At 40.5% G+C, this 21294-nt stretch overlaps 1 protein-coding gene and 1 long non-coding RNA gene across 4 annotated transcripts in view; one reads left to right on the top strand and one right to left on the bottom strand.

Annotated features, from left to right (window-relative positions):
• Positions 1-21294, top strand: part of FRY (FRY microtubule binding protein) — a 192624-nt gene that overhangs the window by 19080 nt on the left and 152250 nt on the right. The window contains exon 2 of one of the 3 annotated variants that reach the window (XM_083498834.1): positions 4073-4261. Coding sequence is in view for 2 of the 3 variants with exons in the window: in XM_083498827.1 (XP_083354953.1) it covers positions 13686-13887 (202 nt within the window). In the remaining variant the exon portion in view is untranslated. Of the gene's footprint in view, positions 1-4072; positions 4262-13518; positions 13888-21294 lie in introns of those variants that run through there. The other 2 variants (XM_083498827.1, XM_083498826.1) reach the window with 2 other exon arrangements.
• On the bottom strand, positions 647-20869 carry LOC310704960. Its single transcript, XR_014525122.1, has 3 exons — positions 20658-20869; positions 987-1153; positions 647-885 (listed from the first exon to the last, which is right to left on the bottom strand). It is a non-coding gene; the product is annotated as an uncharacterized lncRNA (long non-coding RNA).

The raw sequence follows: 21294 nt of genomic DNA, 5'->3' as shown, positions 1-21294 counted from the left end.
AGTTCTAGTTCCGCCAATTCTAGTTCCGCCTCCATCCTCCTCGCTGCAGAATTCTACAAGGGCAGCACTAAGACTAAAGTTGGGGTGGTGGTGGTGATATGACAGCTAGTGATGCTCCTGAACTGCCTATAAGAAGGCCAGCGGATGAGGGCTGACTGTAGTCAGACTGATGTTGGTGGGGTGGTACCTCATTTGTCCTAACAGACCTGCCTCCACTGGTCTTGAACCAGGAAAACCCAAGTTCAAATTCCCACTCAGCTATTGAAGCTCATTGAATGGCCTTGGCAAGTCACTAGTTCTCAACTCTACTTGGTTGGGTTGTCATGAAGAGAAATTTCAGAAAAGTGGTTCACAAGGGACCACAAGAGTCATCTAGTCCAAACCCCTCAGTACAGGAATCTTTCACCCATGACCCAGAGATTAAGAGTCTCATGCTTTACCGACTGAGCTATCCCAGGTGTAGAATAGTTCATTTTTAGGATAAAATGGTGCTGCAGCATGTACACTGCCCTGAGGTCCCTGGAAGAAGGGTGAGATGGTATCGCGGGCTGTGTGTTAGCTTGTGAATGCTACTCAATGTCCTCTGGGAACAGAAATTACTTCAACATGGAATGATTAACATGGATAAAAAAATGGAGGCCCCTGGTGATGATCTGAGGGGTTCATGATTTATTATTGCGCATTCTTCAAGAGAATGTTCTGACATATTAAAACTGAATAGGCTCCAGCAGTCTCTGTGTGATTGCGCCAGATGGTAGTTTGAGGCTGAATCTGATGAATGTAGTCTGGCTTTTGGAAGGTGGTACGAGCTGTATTTAGCAATGGGCAATGGGAGAAGGTAGCAGGAGTCTTGTGAAAACAGCCATCTGGTGCATTGTCTTGATGCTGAGAGAGAATAAAGGGAGACAGTGAAGTGGAAGTGAGTGAAAATGCTGAGTTCTAACTGATAGAGGAGGCAAAATACGATGTTAAGTGTGCACACTTACCTGGGAGTAGGCCCCATTGATCTTGCAGGGGCTTCATTCTGAATAGGCATTGTAAACTGGATTGTGTATTTCTTTTAGATAGTGCATGTCAAGAGCTGTTTGGCAAACATGTAGCTTCTAGTCCATTGTTCCATTCACATACCAGTTTCTGTTGTTTCTGAATTAAACTGCAAAAAGAGCCCAGGCTAATGTCGAGAGCACTTGATAAATGTGAAAAATAAAAGTATGAGCACGGTATCTCATTACAGACAAAAGACACCGAAGGGCAAGGTTCTGGATACACTGGTATCTTTCACTCTTAGACATTCAATCATTGTGTATGGTGGAACTGTCTCATTTCTGCTATAAGGTCAACATTCATATCTCCTAAAAGTTTGAAAGAAAATACTAGACAACTGGCAATAGTGAGGTTTAACTACGAGTGATGTATAGTTATAGTGGCATGAATCTACAGTAGACGTTGCAACAGCAAGAATCCCTTCAGAACCAAAATAGACACTTGGGTGCTAAGTATTAGTAAAACTGTGGTTAAGTATTCACTGTTTCTCTGCAAAGGAGGAGGATAAGGATGAGAGCCAGAACAGGTGGAAAACTTTTGTCCCAGCAGAGAAGCGGTTGTGGGAGCAGGAACCTCTTCTGAACGGCAGTAAGACTTTTGCAGTTTAGTTAAGTATCTGTAAAATAGCAATGCTTGAGTGCCCACAGTATCTTTCCAAGAGAGGAGAATATGGAGAAAAGCAGAACGTGCCCACGTCCCCGTGATCTCTCATTGGCCACACCCCTGTGATCTTTTAGTGGCACCAGCCATCATTGGCACCAAGCAGCAGTAGAGCCTCCTAAGATCATTTATTTCAATAGGCACTAAACTCTGCCTAAAAATTTAGCTTTATGCAAACCAGTCAAAACTCTACTGCAAAGGGCCAGAAGATGGTGCCAGAGTAACGCTATCAAACTTAACATAGCCAAGCTATTGAAAATCACATATTTATTTAATTCTTTTAATTGTGAATACTGCATTGGAAGTAACCCTGATCACCCATGCCATTTTCTTTCTTGATAAAATCTACCCTTTCCTTTACAGATGTTTTAAAGGGACTTATTTTACTTAAGTTAATTTTTGGTGTGTGTGAGAGGGAAAGGCAGACAGAGACTTGATAGATAAAGGGAATAACTATAACATTAGAATCTCAGATACATTAAATTAAATGCAAAAGAGAATATATCCATAATACTTTTTAACCTGACCTTCAACTCAAACACATTTCCTTCTGATACATCAATTTATATATATATATATATATATATATATATCTACCATAGCTTTTACTTTGTGATGGAGTAAATGGGCAGTTTCTGGTCATTAGTTACCACTTTTCCATGCAGTAAATTCCATACATAGTTTGCATTGTGGCAAGAAGTCTTCTTTTATCTGTCCTGAATCAATTTAAGTGCTAGTATTATTAATAATTTTATTATTTATACCCCACCCATCTGGCTGGGTTTCCCCAGCCACTCTTATAATAAAAAATCACTTTATACTATGCATAATTTTTTAAGCCTATTTCATGTCATTAACATTATAGGAGGTGCCTCTGAGAATAAACAGAGTAGCCCTTCCTCATCACCAAACAGCATAATCAACACACACATTGAGATTAGTTGGAAATAAATAAGGGCATTAAATACAAATTCTATGCAGTCTTCAGCCCCAGGACCTGGCTAGGGCCTTTTTTTGTTTTCCTTTTCCTTTTCTCTTGTCTTTTGTTGTCCATTAGTTTATTGCAGTACTTTTTTCCCAAGAAAAGTAGGTGCTGGAACTCAACATGAAGTTGTTAAAGTAAGTTGCCGGGTGACTCGGGACAGCCCTGAATGAACAGATGCCGGTTTGACAACAGTCGCATTCGCCATCCATGGAGGTGCTAAAAACAGCAGCAAGCTGTCCCCCTAGCTGGTTTGGAGGTTGCCCCTGGTTCTGGTGCAAATAAATGCGCCACTGCTGCCCTCATTCTCTTAGATTCAAGAGGATGGCTAGGGCATTTTGGAAGGGCCTTTGCGCAAACTCATGTGCTTGCAACGGTAGAGCTTAAAGCCCTCGGCTGCTGCTACACGGGAGGCGGATTGAAGAAGAGGAAATATGAATTGTTCCTGCCCCGTAGCTTGACCAAGAGCAGCTAGGTGGAGTCATAGATCTGAAAAAGTGTAGAATCACATATGCTGGCCAGCTTCCATATTGACTTGAAAATGTTTGTTTTGGGTTTCTTGGAAGTATGTAAAGTCAAGAAGTGGGTGGAGGAATGCTGGACTCCTGTGTGCTTCAGCTGGGGGGGGGGGAGCACTAGTTTCTTGTAGCATAATAAAGACAAGTGGGAAGCCATCTTTATAAAGTGTTATATGTGTGTAAGTGGGCAGGAGTTGCCACAACGCCCTTTTCTTTTTCTAGCATTCTTACACTAATTGTGGCATGTAGGCTTTGCACTAGGTGTTAAAATTTTCTCCCCGCCCTTAAAGTGTGAAAGGAGGTAGAAAGGAAGGAGCTAAAAGGAATTGTTGGACAGCTGGCTACTCGTTCTCATGCCATTTATTTGTGTTCTGGGAGGAACGGATACTTTTTGACCCTTGGGATATAATTTTGATATCTGATCAAACTGAACACAGGCAGTCAAGTACCTTATCTATTATTTACATCAAATGGAAGAGAGTGACGTTTGCTATTGCTAATGGCAATGGACCCTGTGAAATGCCTCCGTGCGGTCTAATAAAAAAAATAGTGCTGCAGTGCCATTTAGAAAGATGGTGATGAAATTTATGGACAATGTTTTTGCTCCACAAGAAAAGGTAACCATTGTTTACAAACTATGAAGTGCTATAGAACTAAGCAACTAATATAACATTGGTTACTTTGTATGCAGTGGTTTTGTTGTAAACCATAATCTGTGTTTAGAATACTCACAGACAATTATAGGGATTTATTGGTAAAGCGTGTGTGTTGGTTAAAGCTAAATGATGACTAGCTTTGAGAAGTGGCAGTAATATATTATACAGTAGTGTGGATGACCTAAGTTCATGCATACTGTTATTTTCCCTAGGTGATACAGATGGTTCACAAATGCAAAACAATACCTTTCGTCTCTAGGAAGCAAGCAAGGCAGCATCCATATCACAGGCAATTAACTTGGCTCTGCCTCTTCTACAAAACTATCTCACCCGTGTTTATGACAAGCATATCCCACCATTAATCTGATTAAAGAGACACTGAATGTGCTGATCAAGGCGAGGTAAGACTTAAACTCCTTGTTGTGGATTTATGATGTTTGTTTTTGCAATTTAAACATACAACTGGCTTATTGTATAATTTGCATTGCCATATTTTTTTCACATCTGACACATAATAAGCTTTCTGGTTTAAACAGACATGCATTCTTACTTGGTACTGTCCTAAGATTTCTATCCAAGTGCATTTTTTGGTGATCTGAAAATTTACACAGGAGCCTGAAATGCTGTATGAGGACATTGTAGAGCATGATATAACCATCAGGTGTTTATGGAGAGAGGAGTGTGTGTGGTACTATGCCTAAGTAGTTGTCATTCTAGTGTTACAGCCTATAGAAAAAAACATTTGTTCTAAAGCAAATTATGTTTGGATTTACCAGTATCTTGTCTGTTGTGGGCTGGGGGTGTACCCCCTGATTTCTATTGTGTGTTCTTTTGACAGCTTTCACTAGCCTGGTGCCCTCCAGATGTTTTGGACCACAACTCACATCAATCCTGACCATTGGGCCTTCCTGACTGGGGCTCATGGGAGTTGTAGTCTATAACATTTGGAGGGCATCAGGTTGGTGAAGCCTGAACTAGCTAATATCCAAAACAGATTTTATTGATTTATTTAGGTAGGCATTTATTTATTTAGGTAGGCCAAACAACATTAATGGGTGGGCAGGATTGTAGACTTAACAACTGCCTGATGTCGCGTGTGACATTTCCCCTTTCTCACACAGTTTGAAATCAAGCTGCAAAGCCCACATGGCTTTGCAGATGCTGATAACCAGCTGATCGCTGTGCTTGCAAAGGCTTTGCAAGAGCTGCCATGATGCATGGTGCTTCCAGAAACACCAGGTTTGCAGACACTGCTAATTCCCTCTGTATGTATGTAAATGCACTGAGATAAGTACCATAGCTGTCAACTTACAGATTTGAAAATAAGGGACCAGCAGCCAAAATAAGGGACCTGCAGCCTCACCTGTTCCAAGCACTCCAGTCTTCCTGTCCTCCTGCAGTCTGGTCAAACTCATGCTGCTAGCTTCGAGAACACTGTCCAACCAACTTTGTAACCAGAGGTTCAACTGAATAGAATCTGAATCACATGTACCACAAGGCCTATGCAGCCTCAACTTAAGATGGCTCCCCGGCCTGGCTTTGCACTGCAAAGTTTGCAGCAGCACGTGCAACAAAATGGCATCCAGCATTCAAAATCCCCCTCAGCTTGCATTAACTAGCCACACACACGCAGCCTCCCCCCCTCCCACGAGATCTCCTTTCCTTTTCCCCCACCATGTGCTCCCGCTCCAGACAGACCTTTTCGCCGGCAAGGGTGAGTGGGCTGTCGATAACGTATCTATCTGATTCCAATCCGAGCACTCAGCACAGGTATGTTCAACTTCTGAGCCCCTCTGAGCCAAAGGCAGAAAGCCCAGCCAGCAGCCAAATGAAGCCTCAAGGAAAACCACCATCACCTCTCCGCTGGGAAGCGCTGAGCAAAGGCGAGTCTCCAGGGAACGCAGCCAATTTGATCAGCACAAGGCATGCAAGCTCCACCCCCCAGTCGTTCTAAGATTTTTTATTGGGTGAGCAACACAGCCAAGCAACACAGTTGGAGCCTCCCTCCTCCCTGGCCGGCAGGGAGGGAGGGAGAGGAGCTGCTTCCTTTGAAATTTAAGGGACATCATTTAAGGGACATCCATCAATAAGGGACAGCAGCGGGACATGGCGCTGGAATAAGGGACTGTCCCTTCAAATAAGGGACTTGACAGCTATGAAGTACAAGTCACTTTTTGTTCATCAAGCATTCCACTGGAATCAATTTACTGCTTCTGAGCTTAAAATATTTGGCAAGCGAATGGGTAGTGCCACAGGTTTCTTGAATGGTACCAGTAGAACTGAACAACCCCCTAGAAATGAATTCCATGACTTTTTGCTCATTTTGATCTCTTCCAGAATTATTGGGTTTCATGGTTCCATTCTATGGCTTTCTGTTTTGCTTTGTGCCAGAGATGCCTACAGTATTTCCTATTTTTCACTCCTTTGCCTAACATGTTCTTAAAACACATTATGCGGGGGAAGGGGCAGATTCCAGGAAGCCACACACAGAGCCTCTGAATATCTACATATTCTTAAGCAAATATTAACTGCTTTTACGTTATATTTTCAGAGTAATTTAGATGCAAGGTCCTGTGATGTGGAAAGATAATGTGAAAAATAGGAATAGATTTCTTACTGATTAGTAATGGGTTATAAATTCCTAAACCTGTAGTATAATTCTCCAAACTGGATTGGCAACGTAATAAAAGGCTCTGCAATGTAAATAAAATAGGAAAATAAACCTGGTCAGACCATGTAACGTCACACCAAGCTTCATTTGTTCAAGATGAGAAGGGAAAAAAACACGTTCATCAAGATTTGAAGTGAACAAGAGCTAGGTTTGACTTTCCTGCTATGTTCATTATTGGATCACATCTTGTTGCTTTGGTCTGTATAATACGCTGTATGAATATGAAGTGAATACTTAGTATTCCTTAATGTGTAGACCATGTAAGTTAAATGACATTTTGGACATACTTTAACTAGGAACTTTGTATTAATGGCCATGCTTTTGGCACCTCAACACTGCGATGTTTAAGTGACACATGACTGAGGAGTTTTTCAAGGCAGGTATCAGTACACTTATAAACATTTGTTTCATTTATAGATCTTCTTCATTTGTGAAGTTTTTATCAGCTGTGAGGGTTTTGAAGCAGCATAGTTCACTTTCTTTGAACGGGGTACACTCATTAGCAAGTCAAAAGTTGTTATCTCATGTAACAGTCTCCCTTCCCCTGGGGCGATTTCAAGACAACGTCAGACCATGGTTTGTTTAAACTAGCCATGGTTTATCGTTACATGCTAATGTGGCCAGTCACTCGATTATGAAGTTACCGTAGAGCAATCTACATAAAGCCTATTCTGGGATTTATATAGGACTAAACTACTCATTGCAATGATAGATTATAACTGTACCCTGTATTACGGTATATATATATATGATAGATAATATTTGTACCTTGTATTATATATAATTCATTTGTATTGTTTAAAATATGGCATTTCACTAAATTCTTCACACTACATTAGCTTTTACAGTTGCATGCTATGTTTCTGGGTAGACCTGTCAGCAACTAGTGAAGCCTGACAAACAACATAACAAGTTACAAAGGTCTCCCCCTCCCCTTAATTAAATCCATGGTTTCCCTAAATGAATATGATTATTAACAACAGCTTCTGAAACAATGCAAAATACAACTTTAAAAAGAATGGTATATCTTTTGTTCAGTGAGGGAGTAGATCTGGAAGTGAACCACACTCCTCTGCCAGTTGGAACATAGCCTATTTGGAAACTGCCTGTCAAATCATGGAATGCTTGCTAAATGAGGACGCTACATGTGCTGACAGCTTCAAGGAACTAAGCAAGGAGCAGTTCCAGCAAGTTTAGTGTTTAATTTGTTTACGCTTGTTCTGTTGTATATACAAGAACCCCTGACTCCAGAGTTTCCATTGTGTTTCTGTTGCTGTCACAACCAACTGATCAGATCAGCACATATGTACAGTACTACATTATGCAATGATACATTGGACAGTTCTTCCAATGAAGGGATTTAGTAAGTGGAGACTCTCAATGATCAGTATTGGGAGCTGTGCTTTTTTAAACTTTCTCATAAACAATCTAGAGCAGGGTTTCTCCAAACTTGGATAACCAGCTGTTTTTGGTCTACAACTCCCACCATCCCTAGCTAGCAGGACCAGTGATGGGAACTGTAGTCCAAAAACAGCTAGAGACCCAAGTTTGGGAAATCCTGATCTAGAGTAAGATGGGTGAGCACAGAGGTAGGCAAGTTTATTGATGATGCTAAATTGTTCAGGGTGGTTAAAAGTAAAAGGGACTGTGAAGAGCTCCAAAAATACCTTTCCCACTGAGTGAGTGGCCAGTAAAGTTATGTAATCTGGGGGGAAATATATTTTTTAAATTTTTTATTTCATATCTGCGGGAAGTGAAGTTACGGGGAACCAGGCAGAGGGCCTTCTCAGTAGTGGTGCCCACCCTGTGGAATGTCCTCCCATCAGATGTCAAGGAAATAAACAACTATCTGACTTTTAGAAGACAATAAAGGCAGCCCTGTTTAGGGAAGTTTTTAATGTTTGGTGTTTTATTGTGTTTTTAACATTCTGTTGGGAGCCACCCAGAGCAGCTGGGGAAACCCAGTCAGATGGGCGGGGTATAAATAATATATATTATTACTATTACTATTATTTATTATCAGATCTGAACTGGCACTAACTGACCAGCAATGAGACCTTGGCTAATTTGGTGAAGAAGTTGATCCAGTGTACAGCAGCTGTTAAAAGAGATGAATTCCATTGTTCAGCCCGGACACTGAGATCCAGCACCGAGGGCCTTCTGGCGGTTCCCTCATTGTGAGAAGTGAGGTTACAGGGAACCAGACAGAGGGCCTTCTTGGTAGTGGCGCCCGCCCTGTGGAATGCCCTCCCATCAGATGTCAAGGAAATAAGCAGCTATCTTATTTTTAAAAGTCATCTGAAGGCAGCCCTGTTTAGGGAAGTTTTTAATATTTAATGCTGTATTGTTTTTAAAACTCAATTGGGAGCTGCCCAGAGTGGCTGGGGAAACTCAGCCAGATGGGCGAGGTATAAATAATAAAAAATTATTATTATTATTATTCTGTCTTGGGGACCATTAAGAAAGGGATTGAAAAGAAAGCCACCATTATAGAATGTATGGTGGGGCCACATCTGGAATATTGTGTACAGTTTTAGTCACCTCGCCTCAAAAAAGATATTGTAGAGTTGGGAAAGGTTCAGGAACAGGCAGCGAAAATGATTGAGGGGATGGAGAAGCTCCCCTAATTAGGAAAGGTTACAGTCTTGGGTTTTTAGCTTAAAGAAAGGGCAAGTAAAAGGTGGCATGACAGAAGGGTCATGCATGGCGTTGGAGAGACTGGAAGAGAGAAAAGGATTTTTTTCTGTCTCATAATACTGGAACTTGTTTGAATCCAATGAAACTGAATGCTGAAAGATTCAGGACCGGCAAAAGAAAGCACACATGGAATTCACTTCCACAAGTAGTAATGGCCACCAACTTGGACGGCTTTGAAGGATGACAGGGAAAATTCATAAAGGAAAAGACAGTCCATGACTACTAACCCTGAAGCCCATGTTCAGCCTCCACTGGCAGAAGCACTATGCTTCTGAATACCAGTTGCTGGAAGGGGCAGGAGGGAAGCTACATTCCCACAAGCATTGAGTTGGCGACTGTGAGAACAGGGTGCTAGACTAGATGAAAATAATTGACTCAAAACTCACAGACCTATTGTGAAGATAAGGTGAAATTTAAATGTAGCATTGGGTCAATACTTCATTGTGTTTAGAGCAGGTCTATTTGAGTCATTGGAACTTAAGTTAATCATGACTGAATTAAGTGTCATTGGTTTCAATAGGCGCCATTCAGTTACAGTGTTCGATCTACACAGTGGACTTCTGCTTAGACAAACAGGAGTTACCATCCTTTGCTTTCCCCTGCAAAATCCTACAGATCCTAAATTCTGCTCTGTAGGGATGGAGGATCTTTAAGAGCAGACAGCCAGGTAGGCTGTGGGGGACAGGAGAGAAAGGGGAAGTCCTGTTGTGTCCATGGCTGTGACATTGGATTTCAGCCACTGGATCTACTGTAGTCAATGCTGAGTGTGGATCCAACTCATCAGGATTGCTGTAAAACTTTTGAGTTAGTATTGCGCTGGGGGGGGGGGCGATAAAAATCTGCAAAACTTGAACTGGTGGCTTACTTCTTTTTTCTTTTTCTTTTGACAGAGTTGTAAGAGCATCAGTAGAATTATGTTAGCCAGTCAGTATCATGTGTGGGTCAAATATGTAAGTGAAAACTAAATCCAAGCTTATATCTGTTCACTGCCTACAGGTATAATGAACAAAGTAATAGAATGAAGACACTAGGTGCTATTTCAATCTCAGAAAACCAAGTCTGAATGTTATTAAGATTTTATGGAGGGTAATACTTTATTATATTGTGATCAGATACTGCTAAGATGAGACCACATGCCCCTTAATAATAATAATAATAATAATAATAATAATAATAATAATAATAATAATAATAATTATTGCATTAGGTATTCTATTGGCACACTAATTAGTATCTAAGAATCCATTAATGAAACAACTGGATTTTCCATTCCCCAACCTGTAAATGATTAATTGGTATTTTTTTTCTTAGCAGTAGGACAGATGGTCTAATCTCTTCACAGAAAAAAAAAATGAGGAAAGAGGACCTAGTATGGAAATGAATCAGTGATAATGTTGATAATAAACTGATGGTGATGAAGCGAAATGATTTTATTTTTTAAAAAGATGCTTCATCAGTGTTAGTTCAGGCCATACAATATAAGATTTATATAATCTTGCACAGTACATTTGTTAGAATCATGGGAAACTACATGCTGACTATTTGCATATGTGATAAAATCAGGAAATTCTGCTGCACTCTTCATTTAATTTTTTGAAAAATAATAAAGAAACAAAAGATAGACACAAGCTGTGTGATATTAGATCTCAGAGTACTGTATAGAGAACATTCATACTTATAATAATGTTTTGTTTTGGATTTTGCTTGATACAATTCCAATATGAGGAATGCAAGCTTGGGATATAAATGCAATAAATAAATAAATAAATAAATAAATTATATAATAACAGAGAAACCAGTCCTTGCACATATTCACACTCTTGTTATGTATTTCTATTGTATATAGGACATAAGATCCCAGAGGACCCTCTTCAAGATATTCTGAATTATTTATAAGTATGTGTTGGGCAGAGATTTAGACATACTGGGTGAAATTAAATGTCATTAGCATAAATCATCGGGATTGTAAGATTGACCCAAAAGCACTGTAAGCATCAGCCATCATTAATGCACCATATAAAGGATGTCTAGAGGGGTTCTAAAAGCCCCCAGCCCCAGTTCAAATATATGGGGGGAGTAAAGGGATGTAGTGTAAATTATCAATTTTAGTGCTAGTTTTTGATTTTGGAAAAAAAATTCTAGAGAGGTTGAAGGTGCAGTTATGTTTATGGGCTCCTTTGGGAGGAAGGCTGGGATATAAATTTAATAAAATAAAAAACAATTATTATTTTGGAAATCTACTTTCTGTTCTACGGGCATACTGTAGCAATGCTTGTGATGAAAAATAATCTGCAGTCATGTGGAAACATATCTCAAAGCATAGGTTGAAATACCAGTTTTCACTTACAAACAGCTCCAATGAAGCCCAAATGAGAAATGCCAGATTTAAAAGCAAACCCAAAGCCTTGAATACCTTTGTGTCCTAAAGACAAGTGGAATTTCATTGTGTGTGTGTTTAAGTGTAATTTGTAGTTTTTTGGTTGGGTAGAGTCTATACTGGCCAACAACTGACTGAAATCTATATACAGTGGTACCTCAGGTTAAGTACTTAATTCGTTCCGGAGGTCTGTTCTTAACCTGAAACATCTTAACCTGAAGCACCACTTTAGTTAATGGGGCCTCCCGCTGTTGCCGCGCCGCCAGAGCACGATTTCTGTTCTCATCCTGAAGCAAAGTTCTTAACCTGAAGCACTATTTCTGGGTTAGCGGAGTCTGTAACCTGAAGCATATGTAACCTGAAGCATATGTAACCCGAGGTACCACTGTACTAGTCCAAAAAAGGTAGGCGACCCTCGGCTTTGAAGCAGTGCCTGCTGGAAGGTGTAGTTTGATAGGCAGAAGCTGGACAGGAAGGACAGGAAGTGGTAAGAAAGGAAAATTGCCCAGGCATAGGCAGGGTTACAGAGCTCTGCAGTAGTTGTCATACAAGTTTTAGCTGTGCGGATAAAGCTTGTTGAAACTTACCATCTGTGCTTCGGTTAACTGACACAAGATCTTGCCTAAGGGCATCTTGAGAGTTTGTTGACTATGCAGGAAGGCAGATGAAGAAATGACTAACAAAATGGGGAAACAGAACCCGTACATTTTATTGAGCTTTTGAACAATGCAGCCTGTTAACTGTGTTATTTTAAGTTCTGTAATGTAGGGGCTACATGAATTCCCTGCCTACTGCAGTACATGCATATAAAATGAATATTAAATTTACTTGAAATTGGGCTTAAAGCACTGTAGCATTGCAGGCAAGCTTTTATATGCAAATATAAGATCTTGATTCTGTTCGCCACCATGCCTTTGCAGATGAAGAACCTGATGTTGGAGACTGATCCAGTAACAGAAATGAGAAGCTTATGCTTTCAATAAATACCTTGCATTTTAAAATGTAGTATATTTTTCTATGCATGTATTTAATTTAAACTACAGTCTACAACATCTAACTGTTCTTCATATTAATAAGGCTTACGTGGTTTAATTTTGCTTAGGAGATAAATTGTAAGATCATTCCAACCTTAATTTTTACATCTGAATAAAGTGTGTTAATGTGGATGTGAAAATAAAACCCATGTGACACCAGAAGTTGGGCACGAAAGTCTGATACATAAAGGGGATGCAATACTGTTCATAGTTAGGATTTAAATAGCATAACCTTGTATCTTTGCAGCCCCTAGATATTTTTAAGCAACTAACAGTGTAATCTCAATGAGTTCTGGGGGCTTTTTCCCAAGTAAGTATATACTGTATAGGATGGCAGCCTAAGTTTTGTGTTTAACAAGATTGTTAAAATGCACTCCTGTCTCAGTGTCGCATAGTTGCTTTCTGTTACAGTTCTCTTATTTCTGCATCTACAAATGCACTTGCTCAGTTATGTTGTAACAGTTAAAAGTGTCGATATTTTTTGCACAAGCCTCATCTCAAAATAAGCAACAGCACATTATAAACAAAACTTATAGTGTCTGTGTATTTAATCACATAGTTTTCTTCTACAGATTATTGAAATGTTATTTAATTTCAGAATGTAACATTTTCTTTGCTCTGTCTGTTTGTGGACTATTAGTGAAGTGAAGTGAGAAACACTGTCTGAAACAGGAATTACAGTAGTAGTCCATTTAAACCATGTTTTCACTCTGTGCAGAGGACTTGATGAGTTCACCTTTAGTAAAACTTTCCAGTTGTCTATAAGCCTTTGTTAGCTTTAATGATTTTGCTATACCTCCTCCCCTGGGCTGTTTGACTTTTGAAAGGAGGGACTTTGTAGTAATTCTACACCTGTTTTTGCCCACGCCTATCCACTTGCTAAACTTACCAAACAAGTGCTGGGCTAAGCATGAGAACATCAAAAATGGTTGGTGACTGTTTTCTATTAGTAAAACAGATCTGACCCATTTGAAGCTCAGCTCTCTTATCTGTTTGCACTCTTTTGCTTTTACACTTGGGGCAACTTCAGAAACATCTGTACTACAATGGCAATTGATGACAATAACCTGCACTCTAGGACTGAGTGTAAACTGAATTCATACCGAAATGATTATAAGGCAAGACGGAGTAGTCTACCAACAGAACTCCTCCTAGGAAATAACAATAAAGGAAGGCATCAAAGAAATATTAGGAACTTAGAACCGATCCATCCAAGACGCCCTAAGAAAAGACCTTCTATCTTTCCAGGTAGGACATGTCAGCAAATTACTGCTGCTCATTCCTAATATGTTTCTTTGTGTTTGAGGAAATTATGAAGTTAAAGAACCTTTAAACAAAATACTAGTCTGCTGCAGGTCCAAAAATGTGTAACATTAGCAAATATGATAACACACTATAATAGCATAAGTAGGTTCCCCTCATTATTTTGAAAATGAAAAATAGAATTTTGGCTTCATATACTATGTCTTTCGCATGTAAAGCTTAAAAAAGAGTTCAGGGTGCTCTGTTGTTTGTGGCTGAGCAAGAACATCCAGATTCTAGTTTTTTAATTGTTTCAGTGTCTTTTTTGAAGTGTAAGTTCTTCTTCTATCAAGTCTGGACTTCTTACTTATTCACAAATTAACACAAATGCATGCTTTAAATTCCTGCTCTGCAGTGAAGCTAAAAAATGTTTGCAGTAAATGATTTAGTTTAACCTTCAAGTTTAACCTTAAAGCCACCCCCTGGTGTTTTAAGTTGATGCCAGTGTGATCTTTAGAAGACACTGAATAAGGGACAAATAATATTTTGAAAACCGCAAAAAGGCCTGATAAGAAACTCTAACATTTCTAGCAATTTGACACTTCTGGCTTAAATTACTGAGATATACGGAGATCTCATTTCCTATGTTTCCTAACACAGAGACTCCTTTAAATACTGGGCTAAACTTAAGTATGACAAACAGTCCTCACCCTTACTCTTACAGTACTTCAGGTGAGCTGATTTGGGTGTGCCCCATTTCTCTAAAACTTCCTAACCCCTGAATCAGCTTGTCTTAAGGGCAGTGCTGACAATCTGCCACATTCTAAGTACAGTTCTGTTTCTAAATGCATTTTTCTTCCTTTCTTGTAAAATATATGTCTGTTTGCTTTCTTTCGCCCCCTCTCCCGCCCCAGCTTCACCTTCTCCTCTATTCCTATTATTTCAACCGTATTGTCCTGCCCAGGCTTCCATTCTGGGTAGAAATGAACATACCAGTACATGGAAGGGTGGTGGAACTGGGGTTGTGCCTCCTGACTCAGGGCCTATCCTCACTTCCTCTTGTTGCATCTAGGAATGTAAGAAGGCAGCGTTTCCCATTCTCCCCTGCGTTCATCACACACAGCACTGTTTCTGTGCCACTGCAGTTTATCTTCCGCCAAAACCCAGTTAAGGCCACAATCCTTGGCAGTAAGCCCCATTGAACAGGGTAGGCCATACTTCCCAGTAGACATTCATAGGATTGTGCTATAAGTTGTGTTTCATTTGATAGCTGAATTTAAAAGGGTAGCGCTGTGGGTTAAACCACAGTACCTAGGGCTTGCCGATCAGAAGGTCGGCGGTTTGAATCCCCGCGGGTGAGTTCCCGTTGCTCATTCCCAGCTTTTGCCAACCTAGCAGTTCAAAAGCATGTCAAAGTGCAAGTAGATAAATAGGTACCGCTCTGGCGGGAAGGTAAACGGCGTTTCTGTGCGCTGCTCTAGTTCGCCAGAAGCGGCTTAGTCATGCTGGCCACATGACCCAGAAGCTGTATGCCGGCTCCCTCGGCCAATAAAGCGAGATGAGCGCCACAATCCCAGAGTCGTCCGCAACTGGACCTAATGGTCAGGGGTCCCTTTACCCTTTACCTTTTATATCATTTTTTATTATTATCTCTTCAGGGTCCCCAATAAAATTCCACCATAATATTATGCCCACTCTTGAATATGTTTTTGGAAATGGCAGGAAGACACTTTGCCCTCTGTCAGATACAAGGACTTAGGAACTTAGGAACAAGGACTAAGGGAAGTTAACTTAGGAAAGTTTCCAGAAGGAATTTTTCCTGTTCCATTCCTCCCTTATGCAGCTCCTGAAAAGCCTCACTGGAGGGATGGGGGCTGTCCTGAACAATGTGAGGTGGGGTGGAGGGGGCTCTTGGAGAAGTGGGAATTACTCAAAATGGAAGTAAAATAACTTTCCCAAAGTTTTTCCCAGAGGTTGAAATCCTATATCTATTGCCCAATGTGTCATTGAAACTTTAACAAGCTCATATTTTGTTTCCCTTTCTAATTGAAAATTACACATTTTAGACAGAAGTTTATTCTTATTTTGTAAAAGTTCTTTGTCGATTTGTGAGCTTTGGTCCAAAAAAACCCATTCTTTTTATCTAATTTAAACATATTATGTATCTGCTGATATTGTAGCCAATCCGTAACTCGGCTCCTTAAGTTTTCCATTGGTTTCAGTTTTGGTCTCCTCCTGTAAACTCCAGCAGTTCCCTGTAAGCTGCCCATTGTCTATCTGTATTAACTCTCTTAATTGTAATTGCTTCAATAGAAGATAGCCATAAAAGAAGATAGCCATAAAATGTAGCTGATGGTGTGGCCGCCAGGATATTTGGTTGTCCCCTAGTTTGTTTTGTATTTCTTGTGTTGATATGGGTTTGTTGTTTTTGTAGAATTCTGCTAAGCAATACAGTGGTGCCTTGCAAGACGAAATTAATCCGTTCCGCGAGTCTCTTCGTCTAGCGGTTTTTTCGTCTTGCGAAGCAACCCTATTAGCGGCTTAGCGGATTAGCGCTATTAGCAGTTTAGCGGCTATTAAAGGATTAGCGGATTAGCGGCTAAAAGGCTATTAAAGGCTTAGCGGCTTAGAAAAAGGGGGGAGCGGGGGGGGAATCGGAACACTCGCAAGACGTTTTCGTCTTGAAAAGCAAGCCCATAGGGAAAATCATCTTGCGAAGCAGCTCAAAAACGGAAAACCCTTTCGTCTAGCGGGTTTTCCGTCTTGCGAGGCATTCGTCTTGCGGGGCACCACTGTATAGGCCTTTGGCTTGCCGCTTCTTTCCAGTGGATTTTTATATTTCTCCCAGACTCTATACAGATTGTTCCTAAGAATCTTCCCATATCAAAGACATGCATGCCAGCCAAATTTTAAATCAAGCCTTGGATTATGAGCTCTTTATAGTGTGTGGGGGGGGGCATTGTTATCTTGGAAGATGTTCAGTAGGGCCAGTTCTGGGGTGACTTCTAGTACCTGTTTAGTTATTTTGCTTATTTCTTGTATGATGGTTGCTTATTTCTTGTTTGACTGTTGTCCAGAAGAGTTGGGTTTGGGGGCATTCCCACCATATCTGGAGGTATGTGCCTGTGGAGGTGCAGCCTCTCCAGCATTTTGGTAAGGTTCCTGGACGTATCAGCACCAGTTTCTGTGGTGTTAGATACCATCTGTAGGTGAGTTTCAGAGTGAGTTATTTTCTTTTTGCTGATATGGATTTAAAGGGAGGTTTAGATCATGTTCTAGTCCATTGGGTGGGGTTAATTTCATAGCCTATGTTATCCTCCCATTGTTTTTTGATTGCCTCAAGGGGATTTGTGGGGCTTTGGAGCAGTGTTTTGTATATTGTGGATACCATCCCCTTGCTATGTCCTGTTGTTGTTAGGAGAAGGTTTTGAGAGGTGGTCAAGGGCCTAGTGGCTGTTGATTTTACTACTGGATTATTTAAGAAGGCATCTAGCTGATGGTGTGGTCGCAAGGGTATTTGGTTGTCCCCTAGTTTGTTTTGTATTTCTTGTGTTGATATGGGTTTGTTGTTTTTGTAGAATTCTGCTAGGCGATATAGGCCTTTGGCTTGCCAGGTTTTTATCTGGAGATTTTGTGCTGCGTGGTGGAATAGTGGATAGTGAGCCAAGGGGATTAGTGGGGATGATCCATTCTTTTAACCAAAACAAACAAGCTGCTTCATAAAACAATTGCAGATATGGCAGGGCAAAGCCTCCTTTTTCTTTTGCACCTATCTTAATTTTGTATTTAATTCTTGGCTTTTCTCCCTGCCTGATAAACTTAGATATATCTTTTTTTCCATTCTTTGAAGCATCTTGAATTATTTACAATTGAAATTGATTGGAATAAAAACAGTAACCTAGGGAGTAAGTTCATTTTAATGGCTGAAATTCTTCCTAACAGGGAGAGTTTCATTCTCCCCCATATCTCCAACTCTGAGGTTTTAGTATTTAAGTTTCCAAAATTCAATTTACGGTTTAGATTTTACATATCACATACCTTCCAACATGTCTCGATGAAAACCAGGGATGCCATCTTCCAGGCTCGCATGAGTCTCAAAACCTACACGAAATTGTAGCCCCGGAAAAAGTACTTTGGGGTTCAAGATCGCGATACAAAATCGAGGCAGCCAAAATGGCCACTGTGCTCTTGTGGGCTCTTGTGGGAAATATGGAATGGCTCAGATTTATCAGGGCAGTTGAGGGGTATGATATTATTATTATTATTATTATTATTATTATTATTATTATTATTATTATTACAATGTATATACCACCATTCATCTGAGAATCACAGGGCAGTTTACAGTCCGCTCCTTGCCCTACAATGGAGCAGTTCCTGCTAGAATGAAACTTCTGACCCCTTTGCTGAACCTTTGACAAAGCCTGTAGATTTTAAAGGCCTCTACAGTGGTACCTCGGTTTAAGAACAGCCCTGTTTATGAACTATTCGGTTTATGAACTCCGCAAAACCAGAACTAGTGTCCCGGTTTGAGAACTTTACCTTGATCTAGCAATTGAATCTGAATGGTGGAAGGGCACCAGCGGCGGGAGGCCTCATTAGGGAAAGCGCGCCTTGGTTTAAGAATGGTTTCAGTTTAAGAACGGACTTCCGGAACGGATTAAGTTCGTAAACTGAGGTACCACTGTAGAGGCCTTTAAAATCTACAGGCTTTGATAGGAATGATTAAGGGCTTTATTTATTTATTTTCAATACTGCCATTCTGTATCATTTACAGAACATGAAACACCTCTAGCTATTCCACAGGCTTGTCCAGGCAGCTGTTTTTAAGGGGACAGATGCTCATCCTACACACATGCATTCCTCTCTAATCGCCATATGCTGGTGACTATCTTACTCTTGTCCCCCACCTGGCCCTGCCTATCTTATCTTATCTGCCTATCTTATCTTATCTGTAGGTAGCCTCAACTGTGGGCAGTTCCTGCAGTAAATAGGGCCCTCAAAAAAAGAAGAAGAAGAGAGAGCCTGCATTTTGAAAGCATCCCCACTTTAGCATGTAAGCATCGGACTGAGAATTTGGAAAGCTGCATTGTTAACGCATGCTAAATATCAGAAGGACGCTATTATCAGAAATGCATATCTAAAACTATAGAGATTAAAAAGATCTGAAGGTTTTCAGCTTTTCCAAATACAACGTATGCCATCTTTACTAATAAAAGCCCAGGATATGGTCACCCATTTGCCTGGGCATCTGCACCAATCCTAACATCTCTCCCGTCCTACACTCCTAAAATACAGTGGTACCTCAGGTTAAGTACTTAATTCGTTTCGGAGGTCCGTCCTTAACCTGAAACTGTTCTTAACCTGAAGCACCACTTTAGCTAATGGGGCCTCCTGCTGCTGCCGCACTGCCGAAGCACGATTTCTGTTCTCATCCTGAAGCAAAGTTCTTAACCTGAAGCACTATTTCTGGGTTAGCGGAACCTGAAGCGTATGTAACCTGAAGCGTATGTAACCCGAGGTACCACTGTATACCAAGGGAGCTTGGTTAGGCAGCAACCAATGATGCTGTGGTGTGATTCCAAGCCACAGAAGTTATGATGGCCTTAAGATACAATCTATATGCCTAGGAAAATCTTGATTATAATCCTCATGGTATTACCCTACTTCAGTAAACAGGTGAAGGATTAAATATTTGAATGTTCCCTCTGATTTAATAACTCTTGGCACATGGAAGTCTTGGACTTAGATGGCTAGATTAGAATTCTTACTACTGACATGGCATCTTTCTGTGGGCAGAACGCTATTGAAACACAAGAGAGCATTCAATTATGTGGTTTCTTTCCACACACATCCTGAAATAGTACAGTACCACATGATATTTCTACTGTCCCAAATTTAGGGAGAGTAAGAACCCCTCGAGACTAGAAAGGAAAACAGGTACCCTCTGGGTGACTTGAAGGTCATTTTACTTGCCAGGCAATTTAACATCAGAAGAATCCTCCTGCATTAAATTTAGGGTATTTAGTCCAGCATCCTGTTTCTGGAAACAGCCATTCAGATAATCCAGAGAAGCTCAATGAGGGCATCAGCCCTGCCCTAATAAAAATAATTAATAATAATTTTTTTATTAGTTCCCCACCCATCTGACTGGGGTGCCCCAGCCACCCTGGGCAGCTTCCAGCATATACAAAAATATAATAAAACATTAAACATTAAAAACTTGCCCTATTTCCAGCCCTACCCAGTACAGATTAGTGCGAGTTCTGAACAAGGATAATAGAAGCTGGTTGGCTAATTTATCCATGCGCCTAACTTCCCTAACCTTGAGACTCAAGTCTTCCCACATAAGATAGAGGTGCGAACTCTCAGGGCTCCATGTGGCAGGATAGCCCTTTAGAGCCAAATTTCACAGGTGGGTGTGGTTGCCCTCCTGTCAATCACATGATGGATTGGTGGGTTTCCTCCAGCCTGTGTCAAAAAAAACACCTGTTTGGCTTTGCGAGTCTCTCCATACTTCCCCTTTAAACCCACAATGCTCTAGGAGTTTGAAGTTTTGTTCTATGGAGAAAGTAACATGGAAACCTGCAAACATCAAAGAGAAAAGTCATTCATTCAGTTCAATTGAAGTTTTTTATCCCCAGACTTCAGCTGAACTGAATTAAAACCACACAAAGTCTGTCAGTTTAACTGAGGTGCAGTCTTCTAGCCAAAGTGGCTGAGAAGCACTTTGGTAAAATAATTGTTCACACACTGCTATATATGCTGCTACTCACCCAAATTATAAGGGAGGAGGAGGAAACATGTTTGTTTAAAATATTCCTTTCTTCTTTTTCGTTCAGTGTAATTTTAAAGATTACAAATAGAATTGCAGAACAGGACAGGTGATGATGTGTAATGTCAGCAGGCTCTCTTGTTAACAATCTCACTTCCGGTTTAGCAAGTGCTCAGTGATGTTCTTATGTAATGTTAAGTAACAGCCATATTATGTAATAGTGACCAATCTGCATTGTCAAGTTAGCCTTTGGCAAAAAGGAAGGAAGAAACAAAATATATCGCTAATAGAAGGATTATATGTTCAGTCTTGTTTGTTTAATTTTAGATTTCTTACCTGCTCTTCATTATTAAGACCCTAAACTATATAGGTCTCATGTCGAAGGCCAGGGTAAAAGAGATGTGTCTTTAGGTAATTAGGTACCAGATGTTCATATTTGGGGAGGCAATTGTGCAGCTTTGGGTGCCACAGAAAAATGCCCTCTCCTAGGCTGCCATCTGCCAAACTTTTGAAGGCCGTGGAACTACCACCTCGTCTGCTGAAAATAACATCAATGAGGGGTTATGGGGAAGGAGACAGCTTTTCAGAAATTTTGAGCCTAACTTGTTTAAGGCTTTAAACATTAATGTGAGCACCAT

This window comes from Podarcis liolepis (assembly GCF_965112155.1).
Source record: "Podarcis liolepis genome assembly, chromosome: 4".
Classification (NCBI taxonomy): Eukaryota; Metazoa; Chordata; class Lepidosauria; order Squamata; family Lacertidae; genus Podarcis; species Podarcis liolepis.
This window is presented reverse-complemented; position numbering and strand designations above follow the sequence as displayed.